The sequence below is a fragment of the Oryza brachyantha genome, chromosome 7, assembly GCF_000231095.2.
Source record: "Oryza brachyantha chromosome 7, ObraRS2, whole genome shotgun sequence".
Classification (NCBI taxonomy): Eukaryota; Viridiplantae; Streptophyta; class Magnoliopsida; order Poales; family Poaceae; genus Oryza; species Oryza brachyantha.
In genome coordinates, this window is record NC_023169.2 from 939403 (window position 1) to 957785 (window position 18383).

Consider the following 18383-nt stretch of genomic DNA (forward strand, 5'->3'; position numbering starts at 1 on the left):
CCCCGGCTGAACGCGACCATATTGGTACATGCGGAATAGATGAAAGATACTAAGGCCGCGTTTGACGGAGAGGGTATAAGTTAACTTATCCCTGACATGAAAAACGTAGTAATCGATTAGTACATTATTAATTAGTTATTAATTATTAAAAATATATAAAATATAGTAGTATGATTTTTTAAAACAATTTTTCTTTAGAATTTTTTTAACTTAATACAGCGTTTAACCGCTCGAAAAACTTAAGTGCAGAAAACTTAATGGACTCAGTTAACTTATGCATATGGCTGAACTCGGACTAAGATTGTTTTGGGATTTACTACAAATTTCGAAAGGACCCTACAAGAATTTACTACAAATCTCTTGTAAACTAAAGTCAAATTTTTTTAACCTTAAAATTTATTTTAAGGGTTTTGGTCGAAGGTATATAAATATTTTATTTATAAATTATTTTGTGACAAATATGTTTTTTTCCTTTTTAAAGGTCCAAACAATTAATAATCCCTTTTGGTACCGTATTGTCGTAGTATTGAGTAGTAGTATCGCGTAGTATTGCGTGTGGTGTTGATTTAGTTTGAAATTTTTTTAAAAAACATCACATCAAAACTTTAAACACATATTAAACTTAGTCTAATTATAAAATAAATTTCATATTCCGCCTGAAAACCGCAAGACAAATTTTTTGAGCCTAATTAATCCGTCATTTGCCTATATGGGTTACTATAGCACTTATGGGTAATCATATACTAATTAGGCTCAAAAGATTCATCTCACGATTTCTTACATAACTGTGTAATTAGTTTTTTAATTTATCTATATTTAATACTGTATTTAGATATCTAAAGATTTAACGTGATGTTTCTCGGTGAAAATTTTTGAACGGGGGCTTAGAACGTTTTACATTCCCACGAATCTATCTTTTCATCGTCCCAGGGGGTGGTGAGCTAGGCAGGCAGTGACAGTGAACACAAACTACGCCTGCTCCTATCCTACAGCTAGCAGAACGCAAGCAGCGCAGGAACTGGTGGCCGTGGCACAGGCACAGCCATGCTGCTTCATCGGTGGATCAAACTCAAAGGAGTAAAAACCCATGGTGCTATACTACCAAAGCTGTCCTCCTCTCTCCCCTCCCTCCCATTAATAAAATCATCATGCAAGGTCCATGGCCAGGTAGTAATAATAATCACACAGATTAACAGTAACCAAACTTTTCTCATAACGTATATACCAACAGTAGTACTAGCAGTATATTTATACATACTATACTATACATGTTATTATTGTCACTGACACGTGGACCCTGTCCTTCTAAATGACATAATAATAATAGAGAACATGAATTCCTTAAGCTGGGATTAGTAGTTATTTTGGACATGGAATGAAACGATGATTAGTGTGAATAATATTAAGCAGAGAGAGAGAGGGAGTACTGGTACATGTAACTGTAGGAGTAGGGTACAGTATGTAATGTATGATGCATATGATATTCCCCTTGAGTTGCAACGGCAGCGGCATATAATCTTCCCTCGTCTCCGCCGTGATTTGACGCCAGAAAAAGGATAGCCACCAGCCATCGGCCACACGCGCACATACGCCGTATACCTCACCTCACCTTTCCCTTCCCTCCTTCCTTCCACTCTCCCCTCCCCTCCCCCATTAATATCTCCTCTTCCTCCTCCTTGCTCCCTCTCGCCATTGGAGACCTACCTGCAGCAAGCGAGAGAGAGAGAGAGAGAGAGCTAGCACTGTTCTTCTTTGCCTTCTGCTAGGGTTTCTTTCTTTCTTTCTTGCTTGCTTGCTTGCTTCTTGTGGGATGGATCACGGCTTTGGGAGCCTTGGAGGAGGAGCTGCCGGGAGCGGCAAGGCGGCGGCGTCGTCGTTCCTGCAGCTGCCGCTGTCGACGGCGGCAGCTTCGTCCATGGGTGGCGGTGGGCCGGCGTACTACGGGACGCCGCTCGCGTTGCACCAGGCGGCGGCGGCGGCGGGGCCGTCTCAGTACCACCACCACCACCACGGGGGCCACCACAAGCACGGCGGCGCTGCCGGCGGGGAGATCTCGCCGGCGGAGGCCGAGGCCATCAAGGCCAAGATCATGGCGCACCCCCAGTACTCCGCCCTCCTCGCCGCCTATCTCGACTGCCAGAAAGTACTACACCTTGCTACAGGCAGCTTCAAGATCGCAATTTTTCTCTCTCTGATTCTTTTGTAAAAAAACAAAAGATTGCAACTTTGATCTTGGAAGCTCGACCAGTCCATCTGCTGCAAAATTAGTGATTTTTGGTTTGGCTCCTCACTGTTGTGGTGCGCGCCCGCAGGTCGGAGCGCCGCCGGAGGTGCTGGAGAGGCTGACCGCCACGGCGGCGAAGCTGGACGCCCGTCCGCCGGGCCGGCACGACGCACGCGACCCGGAGCTCGACCAGTTCATGGTTCGTTCCCGACTCCGGCGGCAGCCGTCCACCGTCACGTACTCAATCATTCACACCTAGTATCATCTAGTTTAATTACTTAGCCGGATGATGATTGGTCCGTACGACGACGTTGAATCTTTGTTCTTCCGCTGACGATTACATTGCTTTGCTTGGGGCTAATCAATTAATCGAATCGAACCACAAATCTCGCAGGAGGCGTACTGCAACATGCTGTCCAAGTACCGGGAGGAGCTGACGCGGCCGATCGACGAGGCCATGGAGTTCCTCAAGAGGGTGGAGGCGCAGCTCGACACCATCGCCGGCGGCGGCGGCTCTGCTCGCCTCCTTCTCGCCGGTAAATATAATTAACCTTACCGTTTTCTTCGACCAACCAACCACATGCCATGCTCTTGCTCATGGCGGCGGCGGCGGCTTACCGCATTGGGAAGTTTGCTCCGGATAGTGGAGGCGGTTGCTTTGGATCATTGCCATTGTGAGCCATCCAAGCCCTGTGGATCAGTAATTTTTTTATTGGGGTTAGGGAAGGAGAAGGGGCCTTTTTGCAGCATGCACTAACAAATTAACAATTAGCACTAGGTCTAGTCATGGGATTAATTAATTAACCGCATAATCTAGCTAATTGTGTTGGCATCGAGGGCACTGTGAGCAACCATGTCTCGTGCTTCTCCTCCTCTCGTTTCAGCAGCTTCACCTCCATTGTTTATTACTGCTGCTACCCAATATCCATCCATGGCGCCTACTACTTGCTTGCACCACATGACACACAACACATGCTAGCCTAGCCTTTCGACTGAAACCATTTATTTTCCCTTTCTTTTGGTATGAATTGTCTCTTCTCTTTCTTTTCTACTGCTCTGCTAGATGACAAGTGACTAGAAGCCTTGTCTTAGGGTTCCAAGGCAGGCAGGCAGGCAGGAGAATCATCAGGTTGTGTCTACTCCTACATCCTATAGCTAGGATATGTACTGTAGTATATACAAGCAGTTATAATATCCTGAGACCATTTGTTTACTGGCTTAATCACCATCATCAATCTCGCTAATCATCTCTGGTTTCTGCTGATTGGCTAGCACGCATGCACCCCTCTTTGCTTTGCACTACTCCTCATCTATCTAGGAGTATAGCAATAGAGCCATGCATCGGAAATTGTTGTCATGGCTAAACCAATGTTGCAGCACTGCACGGACCATCCTGGCTGCAACTGTAGCAGCAGATATGATACTCCTGCTACTGCAAATGAACTTGCTGCATGCTCTACTACGGAGTACATGTACAGCTCTGGATCCTTGTAATGGTATTGGGATGCAGCACAGATATGCATGCGTGTCTTCCGGGGGTACTGTCGATCGATTGCTGGACAGGCAGGCAGATTTCATCAGTAGAATAACGAGGGATCTGCTCAACTGTTGATAGACTACTGTGCTTTCCTTGTCTCTGCATATTGGAGTAGATTAATTCTCTGCATGTTAATCGATCAAGTCGGTTGCATTTCATTCATGAAGAATTGTGGCAACTATAGCAGTTATCTACTACTTTCTAGTAGTAGTTTGGGAGATGATTTATACGATCTACCTAGCTAGTTATCTAAATTAATTGTGTAGTAATGGTGTTTAATTTATGTTTATCCAATATTGGGGAAGATTCTCCCACCGGAGTCTGGAAATATTTCTCCATCCCTTTTTTTTTTATCTTTTGCAAAGATCTACAAGTTTCTTCTTGGCATGTATCCCAAATGTGAAACTCAAAAGGCCGGTGGCTTTTTGCAGAGTTTGCACATTATTTGCCCAAGAAAAGATCTTGTCAATGAGTTTACTATATTGTTGAATAATGTAGTTCTATCTGTGTTCCAGATATTTAATGCCAATTATTGTGTGCCATGTTTAGATTTGAACCAACTAATATATATATTTCTATTGTTTTTTATAGTATGACAACTGTCCTATTAAATCACATCCACCTATATATTCCTATCTTCACCATGGACTTATAACACTTCTATACTGCTTAGCAAAGTTCTTGATCATCCTATTGTTTGTATAATTGTAATGGAGTAGTTACCTTCTGCTACCTCCATATTTAAATATATGTAGTAACACTTTCTTGAACAAAAGTATTTAAACATATGACATTTCTGCCTTTTTGGTCTTTGTTGGGCACCATTATTTTTCTATTACAGTATGACTATAATATCTATAAAAATCATAATTTTGTAAAAGTACTTAAAACATAAACTCCATCCATATGTTTTTAGGTTTTAAAAGTTTGTCTGAATAAATCAAGAGTACCAATATTTCAATACGGAGGGAGTATATACTAGTGAATTTTTGCTTTTGAAAGAAATATGAATATGCAAATGGATTTACTAATTTTTGATCTGATTCTTTTGTGTGCTTATCACTGGGCATTATTGAACAAATTGTCCATGTCTCGGTCATTCACAAATGCCAGTTTTTGTGCAGCATTATTTTTAGTGCTACTGCTTTCCACTCTTATACCGTATAGTTGTACTCTTGATACTTGTGTAAATTTATGTTACTTAAACTTGGAAGGTTGTCATTAGGCTCTTATACTGAGAAATCTATGTTCAGTTGAATTATCATGTTTAAATTACCCATTCCACAAGGTAATGTGTTTTCTGAAGCTTATTCTTGGTACCACAAATAACACCACTAGAAGAGGAAACTTACCACAATCCGAAATTACTTGCTTAATTCCTTTTCATGTCAGGTTAGTTAATTCCTTTTCATGTCAGGTTTTGTATTGACTAATGAATAGCCAAATAAGGTTGATAAAAAATCATAGGCTCCATTTACACAATTTTGAAGGTTTTAAGCAAAATACCAAGTGCCATTTGATTGAAAGATTAAATCTTTTGTACCTTCCAATGAAAAATAAAACACAAATAATTCATTCTCTGCATGAAAGCATAAAGGCAATGTCGGTGTATTTGTCAATGCTAATGGGATCTTTTTTCTGATTTCGCCTCACTAATATCAAGTATGATATAAGGGACTAGTAGCTTATGCGAAAACCGCCGGCTGGTTTAGAAACACTGACTCCTTCCTCTGTTTCTTTTTTTTCCCGATGTTATTCACTCTAGTACTTCTGAACCTATGAAATTTTCTGTTGTGGCTTATGCGCTGATATATGTACATCAGATTTTAGTCATTGTGCATCGAGGTTTTTCAGATTAATATATACAATAACAAAATCGCAACCATGAGAATGTGTTTAATAAATGAATTCTAGATTTTGAATGGTGTACAGTGTACTGAAAATGGTATATTGACACTATTCATGACGAGAAATACAAAGTTGGTTAACCAAGAAATACATGGAATAACAACTAATTCCATAAAGCTAGAACGTTTGTCACTGCACATTCGTGCTTTTTATGCGCACAAAATAATTTTCAGTTGCATGTTGTCATTGAAGGATGTAAAATGCCCTTTAATAAATTGGGGCCACACACGTCAGTTTTTCTTTTCTTGCACCACATCCAGGTCATTTCAACAACTGTCAATGCACAGTTAACAGTTTCTTATATATAGACTCATTATTTCGATTGTCCGTCTAAAGTTATGGTTGTATGTGTCTTTGTTATTTTTAAGTTGATCTCAGAATTATTCAATTACATAGGCCCAAGACAAGACTTATAAGAGATATTTTTGTTTCCGGTGGTATGGTGATAAGTTTTGTTTGCTTGCTTTTATTCTGTCCATTTCTTTTTTCTATGTTATATTTTCTGTAGGACGCATGGTCAGCATGTGATTATTCTGTTTAGAGCAGAGAAGTGCTCTGTCAATTCTTTATTTGTTTGCACTGCATGATTCTCTATCTTCTGCCATAATGAGCATTCCTTTGACCATGGGACCAAGTTTTTTTAGACCAAAGGGCAAAGGTGCAGCTTTCATAAGAAAAGCAAAAGAACATAATAGGATCAAGTTTCATTCATTATCATTGTTCTCTTGAAGCCGGAGACTCTAGCTAGCCAGCTAGTTCACTGATTTCTATTTATTTACTCGGTCAACACCCTGTTTTACTACCAGAAAACAAGCACTCAAATCCACTGATCATCTTTTTTTCAACCAGCAGATTGGGACAGCTTAAACCAAAAAACTCAAATCCATGCTTGCTTCATTTATTTTTCTGTCCTACGGTCGTATGTCTTGTATTTCCTTGGATATATTTAATGTCCTTATGTTTTCCACTTGCAAAGTTGTTACTATATATCAAATATATATAATGTTCCTTTAGGAAATTATCAGGACAGGATCCTTCTGGAAATCCATATTCTTTACTGTGGATATGCTACTGGTAGTCAAATACACTGTTGCACCCTACTCATGCATATTCCTAAACGGATAGAATTGTTTACCCACAGCTATGGGCTTTCTGCATCGGTTCCATTGCTGACCAACATGGTCTAGACTGAAGCTCATTGAATCAGCAAAATGTTACCATCTTACAGTAACCAGTTTTTTGTCTGCAGATGGTAAATCTGAATGTGTGGGTTCTTCTGAGGATGACATGGACCCAAGTGGGCGCGAAAACGAGCCGCCTGAGATCGACCCTCGCGCCGAGGATAAGGAGCTGAAGTTTCAGCTTCTGAAGAAGTACAGTGGCTACCTGAGCAGCCTAAGGCAAGAATTCTCCAAGAAAAAGAAGAAAGGGAAGCTGCCCAAGGAGGCCAGACAGAAGCTGCTTCACTGGTGGGAGCTTCATTACAAGTGGCCTTACCCCTCAGTATGACACTCTAAACCCTTTTAGCTAATACACACATACATACAAATTTGCCACACGATATATACAGTTCAAATGCTGCATCACATCGTTTGAAATCTTAGTAACTTTGCGTGGACATATGTTGTGAGTAGGAGACGGAGAAGATTGCACTCGCGGAATCGACAGGTCTAGATCAGAAGCAGATCAATAACTGGTTCATCAACCAGAGGAAACGGCACTGGAAGCCATCGGAGGACATGCCGTTCGTCATGATGGAAGGTTTTCATCCCCAGAGCGCTGCTGCATTGTACATGGACGCCCCATTCATGGCGGATGGAATGTATCGCCTCGGTTCATGAGCCTCGAAGACAGATGGATCACAGGCTGTGTCTGATGATATGAGCAATTATCTGTGTATTCAGCATTATGCGTTGCAATGCTTGGACATTGTTATGGAATTTTTGGTTACCTTTCTCCGTTGGATTGACAAGGGTCTAGTGTTGATCGCTCTAGTAGTGTTGATCGATGGCTTATAGTTTCACCTGTAATGTTGCTGTTTTCCTTTCGATCTTTCGGTGGCTTGTAAAAGTTAGGTGTATCGGAATTTCTCCTCGCTCGTACGCGTCGTAATTAATTTGGTGATGGTCTATTTGTATGGTTGTGCGTTTCAGATTGGTGAATCCTGTTCAAAGTTGCCTATCTCAAATCAATTATATATGTTAAAACTTCCTACAACTGTACGAATTTTAGTTTCTGGGTTTGGTGATCAGGAATGCTTGGTGAATTAAGCATTTAGAGATTCTGTATGTACTTTCAGATGGTAATTATAAAAAGTTCGCATATTTCTCTTCATACGCCTTTCAATTTATCTCGTGTAAGTAAATTAGTTTGAAGGGGTTTGTACAATTGTTTTGCTTTGATTGCAAAATAAAATGATTGAACCTATTTCTGAATCAACCTGATTAATTGTTCATGCATGATCAGCTAGCTTGTGTGTGTGGAGTTTATTCTTGACCGACAAACTAACCAATTTGGCTCACCTATATATGGAAAATCAATATAGTTCAGTCTTAATAGATTTTCTTGAGACACGTAATTCAGCTGTCTACCCAAATTGTTCGATTTGGGGAAATTCATATTCGTAGGAATAGGGAAAAAATGAAATAATAGAAATACATGCAGACATTAATATATAGGAATCTAAATCCATCGTATTTCAACTTCCAGTAATGTGTTAGTTTTGTTCCAGTAGCACCACCTCCTAAATTTTAGCCATGCATTCAGGCAATATTCTTGTTCTCCAACAGCGTCCCTCCCTATGCATGCCATGTGCTGCACTAATTTCCCAAATCACTATTAAGTACTTGTTGATCTAAAGATATAAATTAAATATTGTAATCCATATCCTCCTAAGCTTATTAAAACGCGCACAAGTTGTAGAATGGCTGATAAACCTTCAGTTATCTTTATCCTAAAATGCCAGAATTTTCTCGTCATTTTGTGGTAAGCATGCAGTAGCTCTTCAGTGTTCAGTAAGGTTGCAGTTGCAGACAGTATATGTCAGTCAACAGTAGTAGGATCATGGTGACCATGTACAAAGATTCCCCAGGAGCAGTTTTTATCATCATAGCTGCATTAGGGTGACCAGGAATGTTTGCATCTGGAACAGCTCTGCTTGACCTTGCAATCGTGCCATCTGAGATGCTACTACATACAGTGATCATCCATCAGCTGCATTATTGCAAGTGCTCGATCTGCGAATCATATTCCGCTGTGGCATCAGTGATGACCTAACGAACTCGTCAGTCATCGCTTTCAGTGCAGAAATAACTAGCATGTTGGTTGCAGCTTGTTCAAGCTGCAGCTCTTTATGATCTGTAGTACTGCTACTCCTATAGTACTACTACTACTACTACATTTGGTTACCACTGTTTCACCTGAAAACAGTAGTGATAGTACCCTGTGACAGTAACCCAGGAGCAAGAGCAGAAGCAGCATTTGTGCATTTCAGAGGAGACTGGTTAGAACAAAAAACACAGACAGGCATGTTGCAACTTCCTGGATCAAGAGAGGTTTGATGCCAATGCAGTGCCAGCCAAAAAATTACTACATTTACATGATGTAAGTAAAAAGATTCTTCTGATTCCCTTTCACTGTTGGAAAGGCTAATCTGTTCAACAACTGATGACTGAATGGAACGTATTGTTGCAGGTAGCCATTGTTGAAGACGACCAGACGCGTCGCCATGGCAACAGCTACATCAGATCAAGATTTCAACAAGCTGCTGTCAAGTTGGAGGCATAGTGTTATCACGCAAAATTAACCATTCGTTTCGATGATTAATTAGTAGCCACTGGTTTCCTTAGCCTACACACACACACATCAGTAGACACTGACGCTGAGCAAGTTGCATCCATCTGCCTGCCGGCGACCTGCAACCTGCAAACATCATAAGTACTGCATATCCATCGAGACAGTAATGCTCAAAAATGGCGAGGAGAGTTAAGGGGATCAGTCGCATCGAAGCAACAAAAATATACACACAAAATATCATCTGTATATATGTGTGTGCAATCAATCAGGGACACCGGAGCTGTCAAAGTTTCAACTGCCATCAGCTGTGGCTACAGAGAGTTAGGGCAATGCCGACTGAAACTACTTTTTAATTTCTTTTTTTGTAGTCTCCTTTTCCATTGCTCCCACAATCTGAACACGAATATTAGGTCTCGTTATATTATGTCATGTCAATCAAGACACAACTTGATCGTATCAACAGTTTCTGAACTGTTCATGAACAGTACTGACAGTGACATGGAAACAGTGTGGGGGATCATTTGTGGAGATCTCATTGTGCTCTAAACCAGATCAACTTAGCACTTCCAGTGGATGATCCATAATATATGCATGCACTGCATCTGGCACTCTATCCTGGTTAATGAATAAATCAGCTTTTCTGGTAAACTGTAATAATAATAATAATCTGAAAGAATTACCCAATACTACAGTATACATCACTGAATCACTGCATCTTGTCACTGAATCCCAATGTCGTTATGGGCCGGGCCGTCAGGCTATTGCCATGTCTGGGCCCTTGTGGGCCATTAAGAATTGGTTGATTGAAATGGGCCAATTCAGAATAATGTGGGATCAGTTGGGCTGGTCAAATATGCTCAAATGGGCCAGGACGGTTGGTTTCTTTGGGCCGGATTCTATTTTGGCCTATACACAATCCAATAACATCGGAATGTTTTCAGGATGGTCCATCAACAGTATAACCTGAGTCACTCAACTATATTTTTGACTTGTAAAGGGGAACGTATTCATAGGACTAGAAAAATTAGATGTGATTTCAATTTGAACATAATATCCATATTTACTTTTGCAGTAATACAATTCAACCCGCCTCAACCGATTACGGATGAATTGAATTTGCAATAACATCAAACACTAACAGTGTCATGGTCATCGTCTAGCTTGGGTGAGGTTTCAGCGCTCACCACCGACGACAACGACAGGCATGGCATTACATAGGAGTCGAATCCTTGACCCTGCATGAGCGCCACCATGTTGAACTTGAGCTCCGCCGGTGCCAGCTCCGGCAGCGGCACGTCGCCGTCGAGGTACCTCTGGACTTGACTCATGGTAGGCCTTTCCATGGCGATTGGGTGAGAGCACAACAGACCCAGCTTCAGCACTAGACATGCCTCATCAACGCTGTGGTTGCCCTGCAATCTTCTGTCTACTGTCTCATGCAGTAATCCTTTCTGGCAGTGCTCAAGGAGCCAATCAACCAGCATTGGCTGCTGTTGATTATCTTGTAAACTATTGCTGATTGGCCTCCGTCCACAAGTGAGTTCAAGAAGGAATACTCCAAAGGCGAAAACGTCTGTGACTGGAGATGCCTTGCCAGTGAATACTAGCTCTGGGGCTAGGTACCCCATTGTGCCTACCAAGTGGGTAGTTTGTGGGTCAGCTCCATGATCATACAATCTCGAGAGGCCGAAGTCGCCTAGCCGTGCATTCATATCTCTGTCGAGAAGCACATTGCTCGCCTTAATGTCTCGGTGGATCACAATCTTGCCCCATTTCTCGTGTAGGTAGAGCAGGCCCGACGTGACACCTTTGATGATGTGAAATCTCTGTGCCCAATCCAATGTTGGTTCACTCACATCATGACAATACAGGTAGTTGTCAAGGCTACCATTTGGCATGTAGTCATAGACCAGAAGGAGCTCACCTTTTCTCCTGCAATAGCCGAGCAGCTGCACAAGGTTACGGTGCCGAAGTTGGCCGATGCTGACAATCTCGGCGACAAACTCCTTCATACCTTGGCTCGACTCATGGGAAACACACTTCACCGCAACCTCTTGTTTAGAAACCGGGAGAACTCCTTTGTACACCTTCCCGAATCCTCCGACGCCAAGTAGGCACTTATCCTTGAATCCTTGAGTTGCATCATACAGATCCTTGTACGAGAAACGATGCGGACCGAACTCAACCTCCCAATCTTCCTGAATCTCTCTGTACATGAGCCGCCTCCGTACACAGAGAACAAGGAGAACACCAGCAGCAGAAATCGACACAACAACAGTTGCCAATGGCAAGATGATTGCCAAGATCTTATAAGAACGAGACTTGCTGCCAAGATTTGGCAGCTTGGGCAGCCTGGAGACATCAATAGGTTGAGCAGGGCCATTCATCCTGAAGCTCCAGCCAAGAACACAGTGTTTTGTGTTGGCCACACCTCCAGTTGCAGCAGAGAAACCGATGTAAGCTGGATCTGCAATCACCATTGAGAGGTCATAGCTGACTGACAGTAGAGGCCTTTGGGGTTTGGCCAATTTGGCAGGAGCCAATGCGACATTAATCCTCTTGGCAACACCATCGTAATCAAGCCAAACCTGCATTGCCTCCTGGGCCACAAGAGTCAGATTCCTGAAGATGATGATGCCACTCTCGTCTTCATAGAACCCAGCATAGTGTGCATCCAGGGAGCTCAGGCTGTTGACGTTGATCCCGACATGGTTGTCATCCATGTCTGCAACCTCCTTGTTCTGGATGGTGTCGAGCTCGACGGCGAACAGGTCGTTGCTGCTGTCGCCATTGTTGCGGTCGTTGAGGAGGCCCAGGTACTGCGCGGGGAGTGCGTCGGAGAGGTTCTTGTCTGGGGCTATGAACATGGCCATGCCGTCGGTGCTCCGGTCGGCGTATTTGGAGAGGATGCTGAACACGAACGAAACCGAGAAGGACCGCACCGTGCCGTTCGGCGAGTCGCGGAGGCGCAGCGGAGCTGGGTAGAAAGCATGGCCCTTGACGTTGTCGGCGCCATTGGTGAGCTCGAGGAGCCCGTCTTCCGTGACGGCTGCGGCGCCGTCGAGGGCGAGGCTGCTGCCGGTGAAGCCGGAGAAGACGAACTGGTCGTCGCCGGCGGCGGCAGCGAAAGAGGATGCAAGGCAAAGGAAGAGAAGAGAGGTGTAGTTCATGGGGACAAAGAATGCTGCAAATCAACAGAGATTCAGTTAGATGTATAGCTCTCTCTTGTCTGGCTAAATTCTGCACTTTGTCTTCCAAGAACATGAGGGTGAAAGTGTCTAGTTTAGTGATAGCTTGTGGAGAGAAAATGACACAAATGGTAATTAATTAGGTTATAATATTCTCCATCATGCATGCATTGCAGACTTTTGTATTACTCAAGCTTCTTCCTCTCCCAAAAAGGTCAAAGTAGTCTGGTCGCATCTACTACCTTGGTCAAATCCAATTCACCTAACCGAGCTTAATAAAATTGCCACGAGAAACTTCGTAGGAGAATTCCTGTGCCTGAAACATGTTGACGCCATATGTTTTTTCTTCACACTTTCAAACTAATTAGTCATTAGGCATGTATCTATATGTATTCGTTTGTATTTTTTTCTAAAGTAACTTGTTTTTATTTATTTTGAAGAAAAAAAACAGATATTTGGTCCCTTAGCTGTTGCTTTAATTAGTCCGTCTTTGATCTTCCAACTCTCGCACACTTCCAGCCTCACCTTTTGGGCAGTGGATATTCTCAACATTAATTGTATCGTTTTAACATATCAAATCCTTAATATATTTTACTGCTGATATGTGAAAGTGAAACGACATCTACTTATAAATGACTATAGAGTATGTACTGTCCAGACATTTGTCATATACTACTACACAATACTGATACGCATAAAGGTCCAAGGCATATGACAGAGCTCATAGGCCGTGTTTGGCCACCTCAGTTAGATACCTAACCTCTAATTTTTTCTACGCGCACGCTTTCCGAATTGGTAAATAGTTATTTTTTGAAAATTTTCTATAGAAAAGTTGTTTTAAAAACATATTAATATATTTTATATTTTTTTAATAATTAATAATTAATTAATCATGTACTAATCTATTATTACATTTTTCGTGCCGGATAACTTACCCTCTTCCCCCTCTAGCCGAACGCGGCCATAGCAGTATATATGCCCTGGCCGCCCCATGTAGACTTTTAGGTCCAGTTTAGTTTCAAAAAACTTTTTCCAAAAATATCATATCGAATCTTTAGACACCTAAATAAAGTATTAAATATACATGAACATTAAAACTAATTATATGATTATGGGGGGAAATCGTGAGACAAATTTTTTGAGCCTAATTAGTATATGATTAGTCATAAGTGCTACAGTAACCAACATGTGCTAATGACAGATTAATTAGACTCAAAAGATTGTCTTATGGTTTCTAGGCGGAATCTAAATTTGTTTTATAATTAGGCTACGTTTAATACTTTCACATCGATGTGACCTCTCTCCCAAATTTTTTTCCAACCGAAAGGGGAGAGCCGGAGAGGTGAAGTCGTCGAAAAGGAACTTGATTGATGCATGGAGTCGTCGGAAAGCAACTTGATTGATCGCTGAATGCAATCGTTGTTAGTTTTTCTCTATAAACACAGACTCAATATATATTATCCAGTGGTCAAAATATAATCTTGTTTGTTAGTGTATATATATATATATTATATATATATATTATCTAGTGGTCAAAATATAATCTTGTTTGTTAGTATATATATATTATATATATATATATATATATATATATATATATATATATATATATATATATATATATATATCTTTTGATCTAAATGCCCATAGCCACTTACCAAAAGTTGATTGCGTTCTTTCTGGCCGAAAGACAGATGATGAATGATTTTCTGACTTTTAATAGCTATTTAATATTATAAACGATAAAATTAACTATTATAAAGTTGAAAAATCTGATCAACTTTTATATAAAAAGCTTTTAAAAACCATACCATTTATCGGCTAGAAAAATATACGCGTAAAAACTAAGGAAACTATGTACTATGTTGCATATGCTATATTAAGAGATTAGTTATACTAATATATTATCGATCACATGACCCATCTTCCCTTAAAAAGTTGTACGTGTTGTGTTTAGGTAAATGAACCTTTTGACGAAGTTGCATGACTTCAAGAGGTGATGATAATATATTCACTTTATTCCAAAATATTAGACATATTTTATATCATTAGGATTTTGAGGAAGTACAGTCTAGTCGATGTCAAGGTATACGCGAGACTTAGCAATAGGGACACAGATTTTTATATAGGTTTGGCCCCCCTAATGGCGGAACAACCTACTCCTGTTGGTTGAAGTCAGTATTGACTATATATATATTCAACGAGAACCACAAGTATAAGATGGAAGAAAAATATTCTTCTAGACTATCCAACTACAAGGCGACGGTGACGAGGTCAACGAGATCGAAGGTAAATGAACCTTTTGACGAAGTTGCATGACTTCAAGAGGTGATGATAATATATTCACTTCATTCCAAAATATTAGACATATTTTATATCATTAGGATTTTGAGGAAGTACAGTCTAGTCGATGCCAAGGTATACACGAGACTTAGCAATAGGGACACATAGATTTTTATATAGGTTTGGCCCCCCTAATGGCGGAACAACCTACTCTTGTTGGTTGAAGTCAGTATTGACTATATATATATTCAATGAGAACCACAAGTATAAGATGGAAGAAACGTATTCTTCTAGACTATCCAACTACAAGGCGACGGTGACGAGGTCAACAAGATCGAAGTTAGCAGCTAGTGGCAATGCCACTCCTTGGATCCTGCCCTGACGTGGCTAGTGTTTATCTCAAGACTTGATTCCCTCCCTTTCTAGGAGGCCCTTGTATTTTTACTGAGAGATAACCCTTTCCTGATCCGAGAACGATTCCCTTCCTTTTTTATATGCTTTCCAAAGTGTTAAGATACCTATCCATATTTGATAGGATCGGTATTCCTTGGAATATGTTTCTGCAGGAGAATGAGGTATGACATATCTATAACACCGACAAGAGCTGTATTGTGAGTTGGTATGGCAGAGATAGCTTATGGGTCGGGGCAGCTAGCCTTCTCTAGTGCTATGAGATTAGGAGTGGGGTGGGGAACGCTGATAACCATTGGATCCTGATCCAAGGGTAATGAGTGGGGTGGGGAAAGCTAAGAACCGCTGGATCTTGATCCAAGGATAAGAAAAGTGAATTTACAATGGAGAGAAAAAAAATCCCAATTCTATCTAGACAAACCCTAAGATAAAATAGGAAAGCTCAACAATTCAAAGATCATGAATTCCATCTTTAGTCTATGAGAGAACGTTACATTGAGCCAAATTAGTAGTTGTCACACTTGTGATGGATATGACATGACATACAAGTTGGAGACTCTCTCCTGCATCAAGTGAAACATGCCAAAGCCTGGGTGTGTTAAAATAGTTTCCGGCAGTGGCATGTCACCATTTAGATACTGCATCACCTGACGCATATTTGGCCTCAAGCTTTCAGATGGATGTGAACATATCAATCCTAGTTTTAGCACTAAACTTGCTTCATCAATATCATAGTCATCTTGGAGGTTGGCATCTACTGCATCAACAAGTGATCCTTTGTGCCAATGCACAAGCACCCAATCAACCAATGTTTGTTGGATGCCTTGTGCATTTTGCTTCATTGGTTTCTGCCCACATGTAACCTCTAGGGCTAATATGCCAAAGGAAAACACGTCAGCTAGTGGGGTCACCTTGCCCGTTAAAGCTATCTCTGGAGCTAAGTAACCTATGGTGCCAACAACATGTGTGGTCTCTGGATCGGCTCCATGATCATGTAGCCTTGAAAGGCCAAAGTCACCTATCTTTCCATTCATGCCATTGTCGAGAAGTATGTTACTTGGCTTCACATCTCGGTGAATCACTACTTTCTCCCATTCTTCATGGAGATAAAGCAAACCGGATGCAACTCCTTTGATGATTTGAAATCTTTGCTTCCAATCCAAATTGCACGTATCATCTTGACCATATAAGTGGTTTTCAAGGCTACCATTTGGCATATACTCGTACACCAAAAGCAATTCACCTTTACGTCGGCAATACCCAAGGAGGCGAACAAGATTGCGGTGCTGAAGGCGGCCTATGCTAACAATCTCCGCTATAAACTGTTTCATGCTTTGCTTCGAATTGTGTGGTATCTTCTTCACCGCGATCTCTTGTTTGGACCCTACAAGAATCCCCTTGTATACCCTTCCGGCACCTCCTATACCTAACAAATTCTTGTCATCAAACCCTTCAGTGGCATGGAACAGATCCCTGTATGTGAAGCGGTGTGGCCCAAACTCGACCTCCCAATCTTCTCGCAACTCGGCATACCTCATACGCCTTCGCACAAGGAGAGAAATAGCAGTGCCCACAACCAAGAGGAATGCAGCAATGGCTACTGGCAAGATGATTGGCAACATCTTGGAAGATGGACCGGCCTTCGGGAGAACACGACGAGGTAGCTTGGGCAACTTGGCAATGTCGATGGCCGGAGCAGGTGGTCCATTGATGCTGAAGCTCCAGCCAAGAAGGTAGTGCCGCGCGCTTGCTGCGCCCGTGGAGGAAGAGAAGCCGACATATGCAGGCTCCATGAGCAACCCTGAAAGGTTGTAGGTAGCAGACAGCAATGGCCTCACTGCAGGTCTGGGCATGCCAGCAGGAGCCATGGTGACGTTGATCTGAGTAGTGTCTCTGCCATAATCCACCCACACTTGCATAGCCTCCATGGAGGTGAGCGTCAAGCTCTGGAACATGCCGTCGTCGTCGTAGAAACCGGCAGGATGGGATAGGAGAGAGTTGGGTCTACCGATGTCGATCCCGACATGATTGCCGTTCATGTCCCCAAGCTCTCTGTTCTGGATGGTGTCGAGCTCCACCGCGAAGACCTGACCGCCGCCGCCATTGCCACCGGTCTGGTTACCGAAGAGACCAAAGTACTGTGCTGCGATCGCATCCGAGAAATTCTTGCTCGGCGCAACGAAGAAGACGATGCCATGGCCGCTGCTCAGGTCGGAGAAGGTGGGGACGATGCCGAAGACGAAGGAGGCAGAGAACGATCGCACCATGCCATTGGGAGACTCGCGGAAGCGCAGAGGAGACGGGTACAGCGCATGGCCTTTCACCCGGACGCCATCGTTGGTGAGCTCAACCAGGCCATCTGGAGTCACCTTGGCCGTGCCGCCGAGGGAGAGGTTTGCACCGGCGAAGCCATTGTAGACGAACCGGTGATGATCGTCACCGGCGGTGATGGATGCTAGGTTAATGCCAATGAATAAGAGGATTGTCAGAAATAAGGACATGGTGGTAGTGAGGTAGTATTAGCTAGGAGTTTACTTAATTAGAAGGAAGGAACAAGTGAGCTCATGCTAATCATCAAAGTGGATATAGGAGCAGCTACCTCAAAACTAGCTCAAGGTTATAGCATGACTCCGGTGTATTTTACTCGTAGTAGAACTTAATTCATAGCGTTGATCGATTTTTATCGGACAACTATGATTAAATTATACTGCTAACAATATTAGGTGTAGTAGAAATTTAAAAGGGTAATATCGTCATTTTTACTGTAATCTTTATTGCAAAAAAATAAAAGCACAAAATACTACTAATTAAGTAATTTACAAAGTAAAAAAATACTCTTTTTCTACTACTAGTATAATACTGCCAGTATAATATACCGGAGAGTTCCTCCTAACTTAATTAATCAATAGGTAAACTGTCCACGTCTGTGAGGAAATTGCTAAGTACTAGCTGCCCTCCCAAAGAACTGAACAACTCGACTACTTGTCACATTATTATGAGAAGCTCAACTAATTAACAGGATACCCATTCAAATTAG

At 41.9% G+C, this 18383-nt stretch overlaps 2 protein-coding genes across 2 annotated transcripts; one reads left to right on the plus strand and one right to left on the minus strand.

Annotated features, from left to right (window-relative positions):
- Nucleotides 1–1644: 1644 nt before the first annotated feature.
- Nucleotides 1645–7857, plus strand: LOC121054907 (homeobox protein knotted-1-like 12). Its single transcript, XM_040525858.1, has 5 exons — nucleotides 1645–2143; nucleotides 2313–2423; nucleotides 2619–2760; nucleotides 6919–7172; nucleotides 7304–7857. Exons 1-5 carry the CDS (start codon nucleotides 1811–1813, stop codon nucleotides 7508–7510), a joined length of 1047 nt encoding a protein of 348 aa, XP_040381792.1. The 5' UTR covers nucleotides 1645–1810; the 3' UTR covers nucleotides 7511–7857.
- Nucleotides 7858–10486: 2629 nt separating this feature from the next.
- On the minus strand, nucleotides 10487–17853 carry LOC102701186. Its single transcript, XM_040525857.1, has 4 exons — nucleotides 15866–17853; nucleotides 13326–13372; nucleotides 13164–13177; nucleotides 10487–12565 (listed from the first exon to the last, which is right to left on the minus strand). The coding sequence occupies exons 1-4, from the start codon at nucleotides 17845–17847 to the stop codon at nucleotides 10592–10594; spliced, it is 4017 nt and encodes a 1338-aa protein (XP_040381791.1). The 5' UTR covers nucleotides 17848–17853; the 3' UTR covers nucleotides 10487–10591.
- Nucleotides 17854–18383: the final 530 nt, after the last annotated feature.

Coding starts and splice junctions, on each gene's coding strand:
- LOC102701186 (XM_040525857.1), bottom strand. CDS start 17,847: ATGTCCTTATTTCTGACAATCCTCTTATTCATTGGCATTAACCTAGCA. Junction 13,373..15,865: donor ATGTCATATCCATCACAAGT/GTGACAACTACT, acceptor ACGGCCTATGAG/CTCTGTCATATGCCTTGGAC.
- LOC121054907 (XM_040525858.1), top strand. CDS start 1,811: ATGGATCACGGCTTTGGGAGCCTTGGAGGAGGAGCTGCCGGGAGCGGC. Junction 2,761..6,918: donor TGCTCGCCTCCTTCTCGCCG/GTAAATATAATT, acceptor TTTTGTCTGCAG/ATGGTAAATCTGAATGTGTG. Junction 7,173..7,303: donor ACAAGTGGCCTTACCCCTCA/GTATGACACTCT, acceptor TGTTGTGAGTAG/GAGACGGAGAAGATTGCACT.